This window comes from Marmota marmota, unplaced genomic scaffold, assembly GCF_001458135.2.
Source record: "Marmota marmota marmota unplaced genomic scaffold, marMar, whole genome shotgun sequence".
In the NCBI taxonomy this organism is placed as follows: Eukaryota; Metazoa; Chordata; class Mammalia; order Rodentia; family Sciuridae; genus Marmota; species Marmota marmota.
Window position 1 is genome coordinate 7,502,276 of NW_026000020.1, and position 19,406 is coordinate 7,521,681.

The 19,406-nt window shown below is 39.5% G+C and overlaps 1 protein-coding gene across 4 annotated transcripts in view; it reads right to left on the reverse strand.

Annotated features, from left to right (window-relative positions):
- Positions 1–1,277: 1,277 nt before the first annotated feature.
- Bub1 (BUB1 mitotic checkpoint serine/threonine kinase) overlaps positions 1,278–19,406 on the reverse strand; it is a 48,694-nt gene continuing 30,565 nt past the window's right edge. For all 4 annotated transcript variants that reach the window (XM_048810370.1, XM_048810369.1, XM_048810371.1 and 1 more), the window contains 7 exons: positions 18,942–19,085; positions 9,942–10,057; positions 9,528–9,689; positions 9,195–9,352; positions 8,925–9,099; positions 3,205–3,311; positions 1,278–1,598 (listed from right to left, as the gene is read on the reverse strand). In XM_048810370.1, the coding sequence (XP_048666327.1) occupies positions 1,403–1,598; positions 3,205–3,311; positions 8,925–9,099; positions 9,195–9,352; positions 9,528–9,689; positions 9,942–10,057; positions 18,942–19,085 (1,058 nt within the window). In that variant the 3' untranslated portion in view covers positions 1,278–1,402. The remainder of the gene's footprint in view (positions 1,599–3,204; positions 3,312–8,924; positions 9,100–9,194; positions 9,353–9,527; positions 9,690–9,941; positions 10,058–18,941; positions 19,086–19,406) is intronic.

Here is a 19,406-nt window from a genome sequence, read left to right on the forward strand (position 1 = left end):
ATAAGAATTGTTTTCATAAGGATGATTACTTGAAAACTTCAAAAGAATTAATTGAAAATCCTGTTTATAGAAATCAGTAGGCTTCATATATTCAAATTACCAATTGGAAAAAATAGGGGGAAAATGATATGACTTAAATAGTAACCAGAAAAGTTTAGTCCCAAATGCTCAAATTAGTACTAATTAAAAAAAAAAAAAAAAAAGGAACATTTTTGTGTTTTTCAGTTGAGTACAACATTTAAGACAAAGTCAAAAGCCATTTAAGACTATGAGTCTGAGTATAAAGCAAAATTTTTTAAAAAATTCTTCACAGCAGGAGAAATATTTACTAGTCCAGAGAGATGACACATTGGGACAAATATGTGTGCCTCATATACAAAGGACTCAGATAAACGAACAAGCGGAGCGCAAAGTGGGTGGAGGACAGAGAACACAGAAGAGCACACACGTGCTATAACACATGTACATGCACTTGGTCTACCCATCAGAGAAATGCCAAGGAGAGTGCCAGCAGGTATGGTCTCTCACCTGCCAACTGGCAAAGGCCAGAGCCCCATCTATGCTGTCAGGGAAGGTGGGAAAAGGACATTCACAGTCTGGGGAAAACCCTGGGGGGCTACCAGCAGACACAGATTCAAAATTTTAAGTGCACTCACCTTTTACCCAGCAATTTTGCTTCTAGGAATGCATACTACAGATATGCCACAGTCAAATATCACACAGCCACTAAAAAGTATGAGGCCATTCTATAGTTACATTCCTGATCGGATATTAAGTGAAAGAAAGCAAAATGATGCTAGTTCTGTTAAAAAAATGCAGTTTATAGAACCAATTTTAGAGATTCACACATACAAAAAATGGGCCATGGTTGCCTCCGGAGTCGGGGTCATGGGAGCTGAGTGGGGTGGGAGGAAGCAATTCCCCTGTGCTCCTGGATGGTGTCGCTTCAGATTTGTTTTTCATGGTGCTAAGGACACAAAGGGAGGGTGGAGGAAGCCCAGGGGGGTTACAGGCCCTCCCAGGTCCTGGCCAGGAAAGGCTAAGTTGGTCCAGTGGTCTATACAGCTCATGAGAATTCTTTTCAAGATCTGAGATTTTTTCCATTGATGGTACTTTGAAATAATAGGATTAGAATGCATAATTCATAGATAGCAAACAAAAATGCACCATAAAGGACATGAATGTTTGTCTGCCAAGAGGGCCGGCAGGTCTGCCCCATAGGGCTTGCCACTTTTTCTATTCTGCTGGAAAATTTAATAAAAATTAAGTCACATGGATGTATTTCGTGAACTTTATTTTTAACAAACATTTATATCAACAATACATCTGGAAGAACATCAAGGTTCAAAGAAAGAGAATAGTATTTACAAAATGATTTCTGGGAAAGTGTCCACAGTTAATTTTATTTTCTCAAACGCTTATATTCCAAGAGCAGCACAATGAGCCTGTTTCGCAGGGTCTTGATTTTGTTGGAATAGTGCTGTTGAAACAGACTCTTCAGCTTTTGCCTTAGCAAATCCAAAGGTGGAAGGTGATGGCAGTCTGGGATATTCAACATGGTGTGAAAAAACTCATCCCACACGTCCAGATGAGGAAGCCTGCAGAGAGAAAGAACCGGCCACGGATGGAAAGCAGCCTGCTGACCCTGACTGCCGCAGGTGGGTGGTGAAACAGAACTCTCACCTAATAGCACTTGGCCATCAGGAGTGGACACATCCAATCTTTCCCACATTAGAGAAATTAAAGTTCCAATTAATTGTCTCAACACACCTGTGCCGCAGTCCGGCTGCAGCAAAATAACCCAGGGGGTGACGAGCAACTTGTGTATGTTGATACAGCAGGAGTAGGAGCCGTTTATTGCAGGACAGGAGCAGTATTTATACATTCCACACAGCTTATCTAATTAGCATAAACTAGATACATCAGTCAACCAATAAGGAATCTCCACACTTAATGGCTCCCTGGTGTTACTTCACAAACCACTCCCTCTGGCATTTTGCCAGGCACCATCCAGACTTGTTTACAGACTCTAACACACCTGGCTCCCAAAACAGGATTTAAGATAAGCAGTCTTAGCAATAACTCTTCAGTGAAAAAAAATCTATTTTATTTTTTAAAGGAAATCTATCTGTGCTGGGTGTTGTGTGTGCATGGAACCCCAGGGGCTGGGAAGCCTAAGGCAAGAGGATCATGAGTTAGAGGGTGGTCTGGGTAACATAGTGCTACCTTTCCTCATTAAAAAAAAAGATCCATTTGCTTTTGGCTCCTGTGTCTACCATACTGTCAGCATCTTGTGATCTGGACACATAGTTCTAAGGAGCCCAACTGCACATGTGCCAGGACTAGGTGGACAGGCCGCCCTGCTCAGGAGAGAGCTGACTGAAGAGCTCCGGCTACTCTAGTGGTTAAAGTCAACTATAGGAGCTACAGAGCACAGAAAAATGGCAGCAGGGCCATGCAGAGGGCTGGCTTTAGGCTTTCCTTTACACTAGCGGCCAGAGGTGGAGACCTTCTGGATGACCATCTGGTCCTTCCATTATGAGCAAGAGGAAGCATAAAGCACTTGTCAGATATAATGCCTCATTATGCAGAATAAGACATAGCAGTTACCAAGTTTTCTCCAGGGACTGAACCTAAGCTTCACTATGTATGGCACAGGCATTTTATAAAATTACTGCCAATTTTCTTTTTCTGTTTTGGAACTGGGTAGGGAAGGCCAGGGGAATCGCAGTTGAAATTATTCCCAGAAGGTATATATGCACATAAGATTCCATTTGGCTGCGCACAGAGGATGAGTTCACTTTTCTGTATGTTTTAAATATATATCAAAAAAGTTAAGAGAAGAAAGTGTAACTGGGCAAGGAACAAGCATGTAACAAATACTTCCTACGTATTTCCTTGGCTTCTTACAGGAAAGATCTGAGGAAGGCAGGATGAGTATTATTTGCATCTCCACACACAAGAAAACAAGCAAGCACAGCCCTGAGGCTCTGGGACACCTGCCTGGGCGGGATGCCTGTCACCACCCAGGAGCTCCCAGGGGTTCTGTGGACTACTGGCTAAGTGGGAAGCCCTGTGACCACTCCCTGCCCAGGGCCAGCCTTGTGCTGTGCCCACACTGCCTAAGGGATCCCCTTCTGCCAGATGGAACCTGTTACTACCCTAGTTATTCTCTTCCCGCTGTAGCCCGATGCCGACACCTACCTTCTGAAAAGACCTTCAGGCTTCCAGACTCCTCCCTCGTTCTTCACCCTCATGTAGGTCCCCAGCAGCATGCAGTACACCGTGGCTGCCACTCCAAAGTAATCCACCTGGCAAGAAAGCGAGGTTCCATGACTCATGGCGATGCACACGTGATCCCATCACCACGTGCTAACATAAGCAGCAAGCTAAGTCACAGGAGTTTATCTTTGAAGAATTCTGGAAGTTGATTTCTGGTGGCTGGGGATTCAAGAAGCAGGAATGCTGCTTCTCAGTGAGGTGAGCAAGAGGTATTTCACTAAAATTCAATGCCAGACAGTCCTAGTGACTAAGAGACTCAAAAATTCAGGTACACTGAACAGAGAGACAGCACTGGAGCTGAGCTGGTTGCAGCAGTGGTGGTGGTTCACCAGATGGAGGGAGAACGCAGAGAAACACAACAGGGAGGTGTGCTGTGAGAAAACCTGAGATCGGAAAAGCAGCCTGCACTGAGCTGATGCGGAGGTGATGGAAAGTGCTCTCTGTTTCTCAAACAGCCACGGGGAGCTGAGGCGGGGAGCCTTGAGCCTCCAGCTGCAGTTCCTGCTGCTGAACAGGGAGAGCAGCGCCAACACTGCCACGCTCTCAGGTGAGCGCCCATCTAGGGTCTTCCTAGCAGAACATGAGGGAAATGGACACCAGGATTGTACCCAGGGGGATCCACATCAGAAAAGCAAAGGAGAGCTGAACTCATCTTCTCTGTGTGTCTGGTGCTCACATGACCAGCTGAGGAGGGTCGGGACTCGGAACGGGTGTATGTGAAGACGCCGAGGGATTAAGCCTGGGCAGTCGTGTTCACGGGCGAGAGAGAGAGAGAGAGAGAGAGAGAGAGAGAGAGAGAGAGAGAGAGAGAATGTGTGTGTGTGTGTGGGTGTGTATGTGGGGTGTGTGTGTGGAGGAGGGGTGGCTCCCCTTCCTCAAGAGTAGAATTTTTGTGAGGCTCCTGAGATTCAGATCCCTTGACAGAGCTGGGCAACTGCCATGCATTAGCAAATACTACCAAACAAAGTCCCCGAGGCCCTATTAGATCTAAGCCACGGGGCCCCTCATAGAACTCTGCGGTAGCACCCCTGGAGTACCGGGCCTGTGCAGACAGACTCCAGGCGACAGCACCCTACCTCCCGCTGGGGAGAAGGGAGCTGAGAACGGCTTCAGCCAGCTTTAGTCTAGGCCACTCCAACCAGCCGCTCAGGAGCAACACCAAAGGTGTAAGGAGTTAACAATCCCAGGAGCTGCTGGCCCTCTGTGTCATAGCCCAAGAAGAAACAAACACGGGTTGGCACAGCAGTGACCACACATTTTTGTTGACTATTTTGATCACCTCAGTGGAGATGATTCCTTCTTCTTCTTTTTTTTTTTTAATTAAGAATCTTTTCTCTTTTTGGGGAGTGTGAGAGAGTTCTTGATGTGCTGATTGGTTCATGGACATACACACATATTTCTTTCTTTCTGTTTTCTTCTCATTTTCAGCATGTTTTTAATGTTATTTTTCCTTGCCTTTTGAGGATTAGGGCTTGGGGTTCATATATTTTGGTTTTGTTTTCTTTTCATTGGTTTCTTTCTCTCTTCTGCCGACAGTCAAATTCTCTTGTTTTCTTTCTCTTCCTTCCTTAAAACCATCACCTGCTACATCTCTTCTTCTTTCTGTGTTCACTTTTTTGAATTATAAACACTTTAACCTTCCTATCATGTTTTCTTTTCTCTTAATTAACTGTATTTTACCAAATTTAGCACTAATTGGTTTATATAACTCCTTTCCCACCATTAATGCTGTTGTAATGATTACTGCTGTGGATGGCATAATTGGCACCTGTTGTTTGCTTTATTGCCAGATATAGTTCATGGCTACTTATTTGTTTGGCAATAGACCACACCATTGTTTTTTGTGGTAATTGACATTAAATGTCATAGTAGATATTTATTTTAACAGAAACAGATATCTACTTTAATGCTGTCTGTTGTTTGCATCAGTTGTTACTATTGTTTGTTTTACCCTATTCTGAGAGATGCTGGGAATCTACAAGGCACTACAAGATTCTGCTGCTGAACTCAATTCGGCGACAAGACAGCACACCTTGCTCCATGCACATGACGAACATCAGCTATACTTTAACACAAAGAACAGAAGAAATAAAAACTCAAACTAATGATCAGGCTCCGAATAGAAATGGCCAGGGGTGGTCCTTCATGTCCCACTACAGAGATCCACTGCTATACCAAAAAAGAGAATTAACACAGAGTCTGTGGATACCACATCTACAAGGGTGTCTCAGTCTAGATAACTTGAGGACACTTTGGCAAGTAAAGACTGAGCCCTAAAAAGGCCTATATGTAAGAGTAGCAGAGAAATCCACCCCAACAGATGTAAAAAACCCAACTCAGGAATACAAGAAAAATGAAAAAACAACATAACATGATACATCCTAAAGTTCATAATTCACCAGCGACTTACTCCAAAGATACTGAAGTGGATGAAATATCAGATAAAGAATTCAAAAGAATGGTTATAAAAATGACCAATGACTTCCAAGAGAACACAGAAAAAACAGAATGAATTAAGGAAATTAGTACAGGATATAAATGAGAAATTCAACAAAGAGAGATAATAAAAAAGAATTAAACAGAAATCTTAGAAATAAATACATAATAAATCAAATAAACTGTCCAGCTAAAAATCTCTCTAACAGAGTAGAAAATTCTAAGGATAGACTCTTAGAGCTGGAAGACAAAGGGGCTAGTCTTAAACATTCAGATAGTATTAAAGAAAATACATACTCACATTCGGAATAGACAACATTAAGAGACCAAATTTAAGAATCACTGGAATTGAAGACGGTTGTGAGAATCAGGCTAATAGGATGGATAATCTTTTCAGGGAAATTATTATATTATTATTAATATAATAATTTGGAAATTATTATAACAGAAAAATTTCCAAACCTTGAGAATGAGATAGACATCCAGATATAGGAGGCATTCAGAACCCAAATAGACATGACTGAAAAAGAACCTATCCATGCCATAATATAATTAAAATGACTAACACAGAGAACAAGGATAAAATTGTAAAAGTCTCAAGAAAAAAAAAATCAGGTCATATTTAGAGGTAAGCCAATCAGAATCACTTCTAATTTTTTAACAAACTCTAAAAGCCATAAGGTCTTGGAATGATGTGGTCTAAGTTTGGAAAGAAATTAAATGTCAACAAGATTGTTAGAACCAGCAATACTATCCCTCAAAATTGAAAGAGAAATAAAAACCTTCCAAGATAAGCAGAAACTAGAAGAATTCAATACTACTAAACCGGTAATACAAATACTCCACAGAATAACCAAACCCCAGAGCTCACAATTAAACAAATCTCATTGGAAGGGTAGCTAAGCAAATGAGAAACAGAATCAAATTAAACATTATAAATAAATCAAAATGGCAGGAATTAATAAACATCTCTTTATAATAATATTGAGTGTAAATGGTCTTAACTCTTCAATTAAAAGACATAGCTGGCAGAATGGATTAAAAAGCAAGACTCAATTATATGTTGTTTGGAAGAGACACACCTTATAGGCAAAGACAGGCTGAAAGTAAACAACAAAATTGATATACCATGTGCATGGAGCCTGAAAATAAATAGGAGTAGCTACTCTATATCTAACAAAGCAGACTTCAAACCAAAATTAATCAGAAGAGACAAAGAAGGTTCATATTGGTAAAGGGACAATTCAGCAAGAAGATATAACAGTAACAAATATTTATGCTCCAAATTGGGTGCAACTAATTACATAAAAGAGATACTACTCAAAGCCTTAGTAAGACCCCAGTACAGTAACACTGGGTGATCTCAACACATTCTCTCACCATTAGATGGGTCATCCAGACATAGACTCAGTATAGACTCTTAGGACCTAAAAGATATTATAAATAAAATGGACTGAACAGAGATCTATAGAGTATTTCGTCCAACATCAGATGAATATTTTTGACCATGGTTCATGGAACCTCCTCCAAAGTAGATCATATTTTAGGTCACAAAGCATCTCTTAGAAAATACAAAAAAAAAAAAAAAAAAAAAAAATTTAAAAATTCTTAAATAAGAATAGTGATAAAACAACAACCTGTGGAATACTATGAAGGCAGTTCTAAGAGGAAAATTTAAAACCAGCCTAATGATATATCTTAAAGCCCTTGAAAAATAAGAATGAACCAATTCCAAAACGTGTAGGAGAAAACAAATAAAATCAGAGCCAAATCAATTAACTTGAGAATTAAAAAAAAAAAAAAAAATTTAGAAAGGATCCATGAAACAAAAATTTGGTTCTTTGAAAAGATAAACAAGATTGATAAGCCCTTAGCCAAATGAACCAAAAGAAAAAAGAGAGAGGACACAAATTCACAAAATTAAAGATAAAAAAAGAGAAATCACCACACATGTCAAGAAATCCAGTGGATCATTAGGGACTATTTTGAAAACTTCTCCTCCAATAAATTGTAAAACCTAGAAGAAATGGATACATTTCTAGACAAATATGATCTGCTAAAACTGAATCAAGAGGATATAGAAAACCTAGACCTGCCAATAACTTGTGATGATAAAGAGCAGTAATAAAGTCTTTCAACAAACAAAAGTCCAGGACCAGACAGATTCTCAGCTCAATTCTACCAGACCTTTAAAGAACTAATGCCAATGCTCCTCAAATTATTCTATGAAACAGAAAGGGACAGAACGTTTCCAAATTCATTCTATAAAGCCAGTATCACACTCATACCAAAACCAGATAAAGACACATCAAGGAAAGAAAAGTGCTAATCCTTCCATGGGGAGTCCGTGGCTACTCTCTGAATATACTGTAAGACCTTTGGATGGCACTCCCCTTCCCCTGCACCCCAGGAGATGCCAGAACAGCATGTGGTCTGATATACTAGACCTGACTCCCGACCTTTCCCCTCTATCACGGGCTTCTGGAAGCCACAGTCCTCACTTGGTAACGAGGCATCTGGTTTTATTAATCCAGGTTCAAAACTTTACATTTATCCTATTAAGTATTCTTTATATTTGTCATCTGTATTCTAATTTGGTGAAATTTCTGAAGCCTTTTAGGATAATAATGATCCATTTCTAACACTGTTTGAATCAGGTCCCGCACCTGAGTTTCTGTGCCACTCTCACTGTCAGAACCACCTGCCCACTTGCAAGACTTGCGGCTGATTCCCCTGGGGGCAGTGGGGTGGGTCTCTCTATTAACCATGGCCATAAAGAAAACCATTTGCTCTGTTTTTATCTCCCAATCCAAGCTGGCTTCATGTGGCAGACTTTCGTTCTGAAGGGTTCACAGATCATTAAATACCTTTCCTAGGGTCAAACTCAGAACATATCTGCTTTCCTTCTTGTGAATAATAAGAAAAGTGTACTCTTCAGGAACAGAATTTCATCCCTCCCTTCCCCTGAGCCTTAAGTCCCATCTCTCCTTTACTACCTTCTCTCTCTTTGAGTGCTACAGAGTCAACCCAGGACCTCATGCTTACTGGGCAAGTGCTCTACTTCTAAGCCACATTCCTGGCCCCCATCTCTTCTTCAACTGTGTCCAAGAGACCAGTTCAAACTAACGAGATTCCAAATTCATTTTGAAAATCTGGTAGGTACAACAGAGGAAAATTTTCCAAACCTCTTACTTTAGGGTCCGTACCTGGTAGTTCCATGGTTTGTTACTGAGCATCTCAGTACACTGGAAGCCAGATGTTTCACATTTTGCTGTAAAGGCAGTTCCTTTTGGAAAAAGTTTCATATCTATACTCTGACCCAGGTCAATAAGTGCCAAACCAGTAGACAAATCGCCATCTTCATCGTTCTGTTCCAAAAACCTAGATTAAATACAATTCAGGGCAGGAAATGAGCACAAATGACAAAGGGCTGCTAAATGTTCAGGAAAGAACCCTGTTCAGAGGTCCACACTTGCCTGTTTCCCAGTATGAAATTGTCTGGCTTAATGTCTCCGTGAATGATCTCACAGCTGTGGACATGTTCAATCATGTAGAGCATCCTGATAGCGAAAGAGATGACGAGAGCCTGGGGCATCACTTTTTCGGGGGTATTTTTGTAGAGGTTAATGGCATTCTAGAAACAATGCAAATGGTATCCTGAGTTGGATGAGGATTAATGAAATTTCAAGTCAAGGACTTTGCCCCTGTTTAGCACCCCAACTAAAGCTCTAACCAGAAAATATATGGGTAAGGCACAAACCAGAAATGCACTTAAATTCATATCCATATTATAAAAACAGAACACTTACTAATAGTGTCCCATAGCTGTAGAGATCTCCTACCAAGATGCTCCCATTCTGGAATAAGTGGGCAGAATAGAATTTGATAAACATGTGGCGCACAGCTGGCTTTAGTCTCTCCATCAGCTGGGTACCAATGTAGAATTCCCAGAGGTTGGCAGGCTTCTGGACCTACAAGCAAAATCAGGTATGTGTTATTTATATCCAGAGTCACATTCTGGAAAATAGTATCCTAATAAGGGACATGAGAAAGCAATGACATTATGATTTGTTCTGCAGAAAGCAATTCCAGATCCTCATAGTATTGTTTTATTTCTTAATTGCTCAATAAAAACATCACTGTCTTAAAAAAAAAGAGGCTGACAAACTTGAAGTTCTAAAAATCATTTCTCTACAGTTCAAACATGTATTTGCACCATTTACCTTTAAGACACATTTCTGTTTATTTTTGGTCTCATTCACATCTCCCTGGGTAGCTTCATAGACTTGGGCGAAGGCCCCTTCTCCAACAAGGTGATTGACGTAGACCAGTGAAGAACCTGGGAAGAGATAAATGTGTCAAAATGACAAATGGGCTCAAAATATTAAGGACTTTATCCAAATGAAGAATTTGTAAAATTTTCTTTGTACTTGAATTGCTTTCATAAATAAAAATGTCCACAGTTGCTTGGGAAATGTTTTACAGGCTTAGATGAAAGGAAGTAAATACCTGCAACAAGAGCCCCCTTACCCCGTTCATGGTAGCCTGCAGGGGTCACTAAGGTGCGTGGGTTTGGGCACTCAGTGCCTCCCCATCAAGGTTCTCGCATTTTAAAATGAGCAGTACCTGTGCTGCCCATCTTGCAGGCAGATGACAGGAGAAATCCTCCCTGAAGTGATACATAAAGCTTTTTGAAATAAACACGTTTTACAATAGGATAAAAATAAAAAAGACATCTTGACGAGGCTCCAATAGCTGCTGCTGCTCTCCAGGCTTTGCAATGCTGCTCAAGGGTGACAAGAAGAAGAAAGATGCTGGAAGGTCGGCCAAGAAAGGCAAGGGCCCAGTGAACAAATCTGGGGCAACGCTGAAAAGAAGAAGTGGTCCGAAGGCAAAGATCAGGGCAAGCTCAACATCTAGTCTTGTCTGACAAAGCTACTTATGACAAACTCTGTAAGGAAGTTCCCAACTACGAGCTTCTAAGCACAGCTGGGGTCTTCGAGGGATAAGGACTTGCGGTTCCTTGGCCAGGGCAGCCCTTCAGGAGCTCCTCAGTAAAGGACTTTTCAAACTGGTGTCAAAGCACAGAGCTCAAGTAATTTACACCAGAAATACCGAGATGGAGATGCCCCTGTTGCTGTGCAGATGCACTAGCAGGTCCAAGCAACTGTGCATTTGGAAAAATAAAACTTTATTAAAACAAAACAAAATAATTAAAATAAAAAGGGCAAAGTAAAACTATAGCAACATTTGTAATAGACAATTTAAAATACTTAATTCAACTTTTAATTTTAGATAGTTTTTGATTGATAGAAAAGTGGCCAAGAAAGCGGAGTTTCTGCATCCCCTGCACGTAGCCCACATGGCTCTTATGTCACAGACAAGGAACCAACCGAGGAGTGCTGCTGCTGACTGAAATCCACACTTGCAGACTCACTAGTTTTTCTGTGTTTCAGGATACATTATATTTAGTCATTCTATCTCCATAGCTACTCCTAGCCTGTGACATGTCTCAGACTTTTCTTTTTTTTTTAATTGACCTTGATAGTTCCAAAGAGTACTAGTCAGATGTCCTTCAAATTGGGTTTGTTTATATTTTCCTTGTGGTTACACTGGGGTTATTGATTTTGGAGAAAAAGATCATGGTGATGTTGCATTTGATTCTTAAAAATTCTAAAAATAATCCTCCCATTCAAAATCAAATATATATTTAAAAAAAAAAAAAAAAAGATCTGTGATTTCCAGTCTAGCACATAAGCAGCTTGAAAGCTGTCACTCCACTTTTATGGCAAGAAAGTAACTGAACAACTGAAATTCAATAGCTCTTCTTGGACTATTAAAAAACTGAGATCAGAGGGAAAACTGCTGCACCCAAAGTGGGGACATGGAGAGGAAGATGGAGAGGAAGACACAGCAGACACCACGCTGGAATTAGCAATGGGAAAGACAGTACTCCTCAGATTATCTAAGAAGATGACTCTCGGGTGTTTGGTGCACGCCTGTAATCTCAGCGACTAAGGAGGCAACTTAGTGAGACCCTGTCTCAAAATAAAAAATAAAAAGGACTGGGATGTGCTCAGTGATAAAATGCCCCTGAGTTTAATCCCTAGTAGAAAAAGAAAGTCTCTAGGGAACCTTAAAGGCAACAGGGAAGACAACACAGCTTAACTTCTAGCCAGATAAAGGTTACACCAAAGCCTAACTATCTCAGTTCCATTTACACAGTACATCAGGTCTGGCCAGCAACAAAATTGACAAGGCATATTAAAAGACAAAACACAGCTTGAGGAGGCAGAGCAAGCACTGGAAATGGGCAGAGATTTCAGCATTATCAGACCAGGATAGTTTTTAAAATTGTTATCAATGTGTTAAGGATTCTAACAGAAAAAGGAGACAATTTACAAGAACAAATAGGTCATATAAGCAGAAAGAAGCAAAAAAAAAAAAAATGCTAGAAATAAAAAACCCACTCGGTGACAGAAACCAAGATTGTCTTTTAGTAGACTGTACACGGCCAGGGAAAGAATCAGTGAGCTCCAGGACACACTAACAGGAAAACTGAAATGTAAAAAGAAAAGAAAAAAAAGTGTGAGTTTTCAAAAATTCAAGACCAACACCAAACCACAGATCCTGGAATCTCAGAGAATACCAGGCAGGACAGATAGAAAAACCTACACCTAGGCACATCACAAAGAAAATGCAGAAAATCAAAGACAAAATTTTGAAAAATGTTACAAAATAGAAATAGCTATAAAAAGAACTTACTTCCGGAAGAACAAGGATAAGTACGTCAGATTTCTCCTTAGAAACCACACAAGCAAGAGTGTGCAGTACAACATTTAAAGGGTTGAAAGAGAAAAACCACCAGCTAGAATGCTCTACTTCATGAAACTGTCCTTCAAAAGTGAAGGATAAAGACTTTCTTACACAAAAATGGAGGGAATCTGTCACTGGTAAACGTGCACTGTTCTTCAGAGAGAAGGAAGATAATATAGGCCAGAAACTTAGACTCAAAGAGTGTTAAGTAAAATATTTGATGTTTCTTATTCTAAATTATCTAACAAAAACCCATTTGTTCAAAACAATAGTGTCCACCTAGCGGTGGCATACCAGTGGATAAGTGAAACCAACGGCAGCAATGACAGAAGAGGTGGGCAGGAGGGAGGGAATGACACCCCTGCCGCATGGTGTGGGCCCTGCTGTGAGGGGGTGAGGTGTTATCGGAAAGTGGACTTGGACTGGCTCTGAGTGTATATATACTGCACACTCTACAGAATCCACTTACAAATGTGAAAAAGATATATTATTGATATGCTGAGAGAGGAGACGCAACAGAATATGAAATAACTCAAAGCCAAAGAAGGCAGAGAGTGGGAAAAAAAAAACCCACAAAGAACAAGTGTAATGACTAGAAAACTAATAAATATGAGACACGAGTTCAGCTATATCAATAATCACTCAGAACACCAATGATCTTTACCCACCAATGAAAACACACACACTGAAAGTATAACGACAAATGCAGATTAACAGTTAATAAGATATAGGATGCTAACAGTTATCTCAAGAAAACAGAAATAGCTATATTAATTCCATACAGCAGATTTCAGAGCAAGGAAAATTAACAGGCATAAAAGGGAGCATTACAGAATGAAAAAGGGGTTAATTCTCCAACAGGACATGCTGTGTATACATCTCATGAAAGAATGTGAAAATATATGAGGCATGCATTGATAGAAATGCAAGTAAAATGGGTGACTTCACTATTACACTTGGAGACTCCTATATCCTTCCATCAGAAATGGACCATTAAGGGGCTAGGGATGTGGCTCAACTGATAGAGGGCTCACCTGGCATGCGTGAGGCACTGGGTTCGATCCTCAGCACCACATAAAAATAAAAAAATAAATATATTGTGTCCACCTAAAACTAAAAAATAAATATTAAAAAAAAAGAAATGGACCATTAAACAGAAAACCAGCAAATTGGATCTGAATGACATTTACAGAGTATATGATATTCTCACACTGACTTGAAACATTCACCAAGACAGACCACATTCTGTGCTGTAATATACACCCTCACAAATTTAAAAGAATAGAAATCATATAATGTCTGCCCTCAGACCACAGTGGAATTAAACTGGGGATCCATTAACGCAGACAGCTGGAAAGCCCCTACATCTTGGGAGATTAAACACACTTCTGAATAACACATGGATTGAAGAAGTCTCATAAAGGACTTAGAAAAGAAGAAAGAGTATATAACTAAAAATAACACATTTTAAAAAAGAATTGTTTACAAAAAAGTAAGAATAAAAATAACAAAAAGAAAAGATATAAAATTAATGATTTAAGGTTCTACCTTAGGAACTTAGAAAAAAGAACTAATTAAATATAAACAAAAGAAAATATTATGAAAGAAATCAATAGAGAAAAATAAGCAAACCCCAAAAGTTGTGTTTTTGAGAAGATTAATAATGAGAAATGAAAGGCTCATGGATGCTAAAGACATAATAAAAGAGTATTCAGAACATAATGTTCACAAATGAGAAAAACCTAGATGAAATGAACCAATTCCTTGAAAGACAAAATCTATCAAAGCTCATAAAGAGAACTAGATAATTGGAATAGTCCTGCATCTATTAAGGAAATTGCATTAATAACTAATAACCTTCTAAAGCCGAAAGCACCAGGTTCAGATGCACTCACTGACAGATTCTATCAAATCTGTAAGGAAGAAATTATAGAAATTCTCTATAATCTCTACCAGAAAATAGTGGTAGAGTATACTTCCTAACTCATTCTATGAGGTCAGCATTTCCAGGTTACCAAAACCAGATGGAGATATTATAAGAAACACTACAGACAAATACTTCTCATGAATGTAAAAATCTTAACAAAACATTAGCAAGTAAAATCCAACAATGTATACAGTGAGTTATATACCACGACTGTCTTAGTCTGATTTCTGCTGCTGTAACAGAATATTATGAACTGGATAAATTATAAAGAAAAGAGATTTATTTGGCTTATAGTTCCAAAAGCTGACAAGTCCAAGATTGAGGGGCTAGAGCTGGTGAGGATCTCCATGGTCCATCCTAAGATGGTGGGAGACATCACATGGTGAGGGTGAGGCGGGAGATGGCCTGCCAGAACCCCCATTACAACTAACCCACCCAGCAACAACGGCCTCAGTTCAATCGTAAGGGTATGCCTTCATGGCTTAATCAACTCTTAAAGATCCCACCTCTTAAACTGTGACAATGGCAATTAAATTTAAACATGACATCTGAAGGGGACATTCAAACCATAGCAATGATCGAGTGGGATTTATCCAAGAAATACAAGGATAGTTCAACATCTAAAAATCAGTTAACCTGAACCATCATACCAACAGGCTAAGAATAATCACATGATCATATTAACATATGCAGGAAAAACATTTGATAAAATCCAACATCCGTTCATAATAATTCTGAGCAAACTAGCAACAGAGAAACTTCAACTTGATAAAGAACATGTACAAAACCTATAGCCAGCATCAGACCTGATGGTGATACACTACACAGATTCAGCCCCAAGGTCAGGAATGAGGTGAGGATGCTTGTCTCTTATCATTTCTATTCAGCATTGTACTAGAATTCCCACCTAGTGCAATAAGACATTTATTTATTTTATTTTATTTTTTTAAAGAAAGAGTGTGAGAATGAGAGACAGAGAGAATTTTTAATATTTATTTATTTTTTTTTAAGTTTTTTGGCAGACACAATATCTTTGTTTGTATGTGGTGCTGAGGATAGAACCCAGGCCGCACGCATGCCAGGTGAGCACGCTACCACTTGAGCCACATCCCCAGCCCAGCAATAAGACATTTTAAAAAAATAAGTATACAGATTGGAAAAGGAAGAAATAAAACTATCTTTCTTTATAGATGACAGGACTATCTAAAGAATCAACAGTAACAAAATCTCCTGGAACTATTAGTGGATACAGAAAGCTTATAGGACACAAAGCAGATATATAAAATACAATTACTTCCCTATGTTCCTGAAATACACAAATTAGAATGAGAAATTAAAAAACAAAGAATACTTAGGTAATAATATATATTATGTACCAGATCTATATAAGAAAACCTAAACTCTGATGAAAGAATCAAAGGAGATTTAATTGGAGAGATTTCCACGAACAGGGATAAGACTCAATTTTGTCAAGATGTCATCTCTTCCCAACTTGACTAAATGCAATCTCAATAAAAATCTAGAAGTTATTTTGTGAACATCAACAAACTGATTCTAAAGTTTATATGGAAAGGCAAAAGACCCAGAAAGTCAACACAATATTGAGATGGAAGAAGGAAGTAAAGGGCTGACTTCATCCCACTCTGAGACTGACCATAACCCTGTGGTGCTGGCAAGAGACAAGCAAACCCATGGAAAAGAGTGGGGTCCAGAACAGAACCACACAGACTTAGAACTGCTCTTGGGCAAAGGATCAAACATGACTCGTGGAGAAACAGTGTCTTCAGTAAGTGGTGCCAAGCATCCAGACATGCACAAGTGACAATGAACCTAGACACACACCTTATACCTTGCACAAAGGTTAACTCAAAATGGATCCTAGGCCGAAACGGAAAACATAAAACTATAAAACTTCTAGAAAAGAATACAGAAGACTATTTAAGTTTCCACTGGTGCAATGAGTTTTTAGATGTAACACCAAAAGCATGACCTGTGGGGGGAAAAAAAACGGATAAACTGGACTCCATTAATATTAAAACTTCTGTGCTTTAAAAGACACAATTTAAAAAAAAATAGAAAGACAAACCAGACTGGGAGAAAATCTTTGCAAAACAAGTATCTAATAAAGAACTGCTATCTAAACTATTTGAGAAATTCTTGATATTTAACAATATGACAATTAAAAATGGGCAAAAGATCTGAACACATAGCTCATTAAAAGTATGCAGACAGCAAGTAAACACATGAAAAAATGTTCACTCTCACTGTTGAACATCACTGTTGTCACCCTGAAATAGTGAGACACTATTGCACACCTACCAGAAGGGTAAAAACAACAGCAAAAGCTGTGAGGGTGTAGCAGGGAGTTCTTGCTCACTGCTGATAAAGACGCAGATGGTATGGCCACACTAGCAGAGCTTGGCACTTTCTCATATAAGCAAACACTCAGCCCTCTGTATCTGAGGATCCAAATCTATAAACTTTTTTTTTTTTTTTTTTTAAGAGAGATTGTGTGTGTGAGAGAGAGAATTTTTTTTAATATTTATTTTTTAGTTTTCGGCGGACACAACATCTTTGTTTGTATGTGGTGCTGAGGATCGAAACCGGGCCACAGGTATGCCAGGTGAGCATGCTAACACTTGAGCCACATCCCCAGCCCCCAAATCTATAAACTTAACCAACTATAGATTGAATATGTACAGATATTTTAAAATCATTATTCCTTAAATAATAGAGCATATCAACTACTTACTCTGTACAAAGTATTGTAAGTAACCTCAAAATTATTTAAAGTATATGTTAAGTTATATGCAAGGCTACCCATTTTATATGAGAAACTTGAGCATCATGGACTTTGGCACCCATTGGGTTCCTAGAGCTAGCCTGTGCAGACCTGAGGGATGAGTGTATATTCATGCCTCGCAATCCAACAATCACACTCCTTGGTATTTACTTGAATGGGTTAAAAATACGTCCATAGAAAAACCTGCATACAATGTTTAAAGCAACTTTACTCGTAATTGCCAAAAGTTGGAAGCAACGAGGTGGCCTTTAGTAGGTAAATGGGTAAATGAGCTGAGTGGTACAGGGCCATCCAGACGGTGGGGACTATTCAGTGATTCAAAAAAAGCTAGCAAGCCATGAAAAGGCAGAGAGGACCCTTAAATTCTGTTGCTAAGTGACAGGAAATGGCCTGATGGGCTACAAACTATAATTTCAAACACATGACATTCTAGAAAAGGCCAACTGTGGAATAAAGGGCCCATTCAGTGTCTGCCAGGGCTTCTGGGGTGCAGAGGAAGGGGAGAAGGGGGAAGCACAGGAGACTCAAGGCAGGCCAAGTATTCTGAAGTGCCCTGCAGCGAGGAGGTCTGCCAAGCGTTCCAAACCCCAGAACGCACAGTACAGGGAACCTCGAAGGAAATTGTGGACTTTGGCCACGTACCGGTACTGGCTCATCACTATCACAAACAGCAGGCACACTTATACAAGACGCTAACAGAGGATCTGGTTGAGGGGCAGGGAGGTGGGCATGGGGAACTCTGATGGCCCCTCAATTGTTCTGAAGGCCTATGGCGGCTCTATGTGTGAAAAGCCTTGCTCTCGTGTTATCCACACCCACCCACTTTCCCACTCCCACTAAGCCAACCATTTTAGTTTTGAGTATTCTTCAAGAGTTTTCCAGAAATATTATCAAATATGAGTATATAATACTATCCCTCTTCTTAAGAAACATGTAACACACACTGTCCATACAGAATTAGTTTCCTCATTCTGCCAGGTGTGGTGGTGCGTGTTGTAATCCCAGCTACTTAGGAGGCTGAGGCAGGGGGATCACAAGTTTGACACTGGATTGAGCAATGTAGGGAGACGTTGTCTCAAGATAAAATAAAAAAGGCCAAGGATGTAGCTCAGTAGTAGAGTCCTTGCATAGCATGTGTGAGGTCCTGGGTTCAAGCACCAGTACTAAAAAAAAAAAAAAAAATAACCAAGTTTCCATTTGGATGATAAAAACTTATAATAAGATGGTGGTGACAGTTGCACATGTGCTTGTTATCAACGTCCTTAGTGCCTCAGTATATTGAAAAGTGGTCAGAATGGCAAATAAAAAAAAAAAATCCTCATTTTGTTATCAATGCCTGTTTTTGACTATAAAATCTGCAAGAAATTCTTAAATAGTCTAACTGCATTTTTAAAATTTTGCAGTTCTGGAGATCAAACGCGCAGCCTCACACATGCCAGGTTAGTGCTCTGCTGCTGAGCTGCCCCAGCCTAAGCCCGTGCATTTTTACTTTTAGAGATCTCTGAGTTAAATGTGTTTCAGTCCAACAGCACTCATGGTCCCATAGCCATGGATTAACAAGATTTCTCAATACTGTAGCTGTAACTCTTTACTGGGGCTGGGGGACAGGAGGAGAATCTCACATACACATGAATCACCATCAACGTTTCAAAGCTATATCACCCACAGAGTTCTTACCCAATTGAAATTCAGTCTTGGGCTTGATGGCCGGAAGTTTACACTGCCACTCAAAAGTATTTGTATAGGAACTCACTGGTTTAGGAAGCCCAGATAGAAGTTTGAGAATCAACTTATCATCCCACGGATTTTCAATAGTGAAGTCTTAAAGGAATAGGAACAAGAAAAGAAACATGAGTTCAGTATTCAAAGATTTTACTAAATAAATTTTAGATAAAGCTAGTGGAGACATTCATTCATTAATTAAGCTTTCAAAAGTCTCATCCTTTATAGAGCATTGATTCAAGTAATAGAGAATTGTTTCCAAAAGTCAGAACTGGGAGTTGTGCAGTTGACCGTCTGCCATTTTGGATTTGAAAGTTTAAATCAACATTCAGGGTGACAAAGGGACATCAGCTGCATCTCACTCCACTCACCTAAAATGCTAGGTCCTGCCTTTAGCAGTTATGGCTGCACATTTAAGGC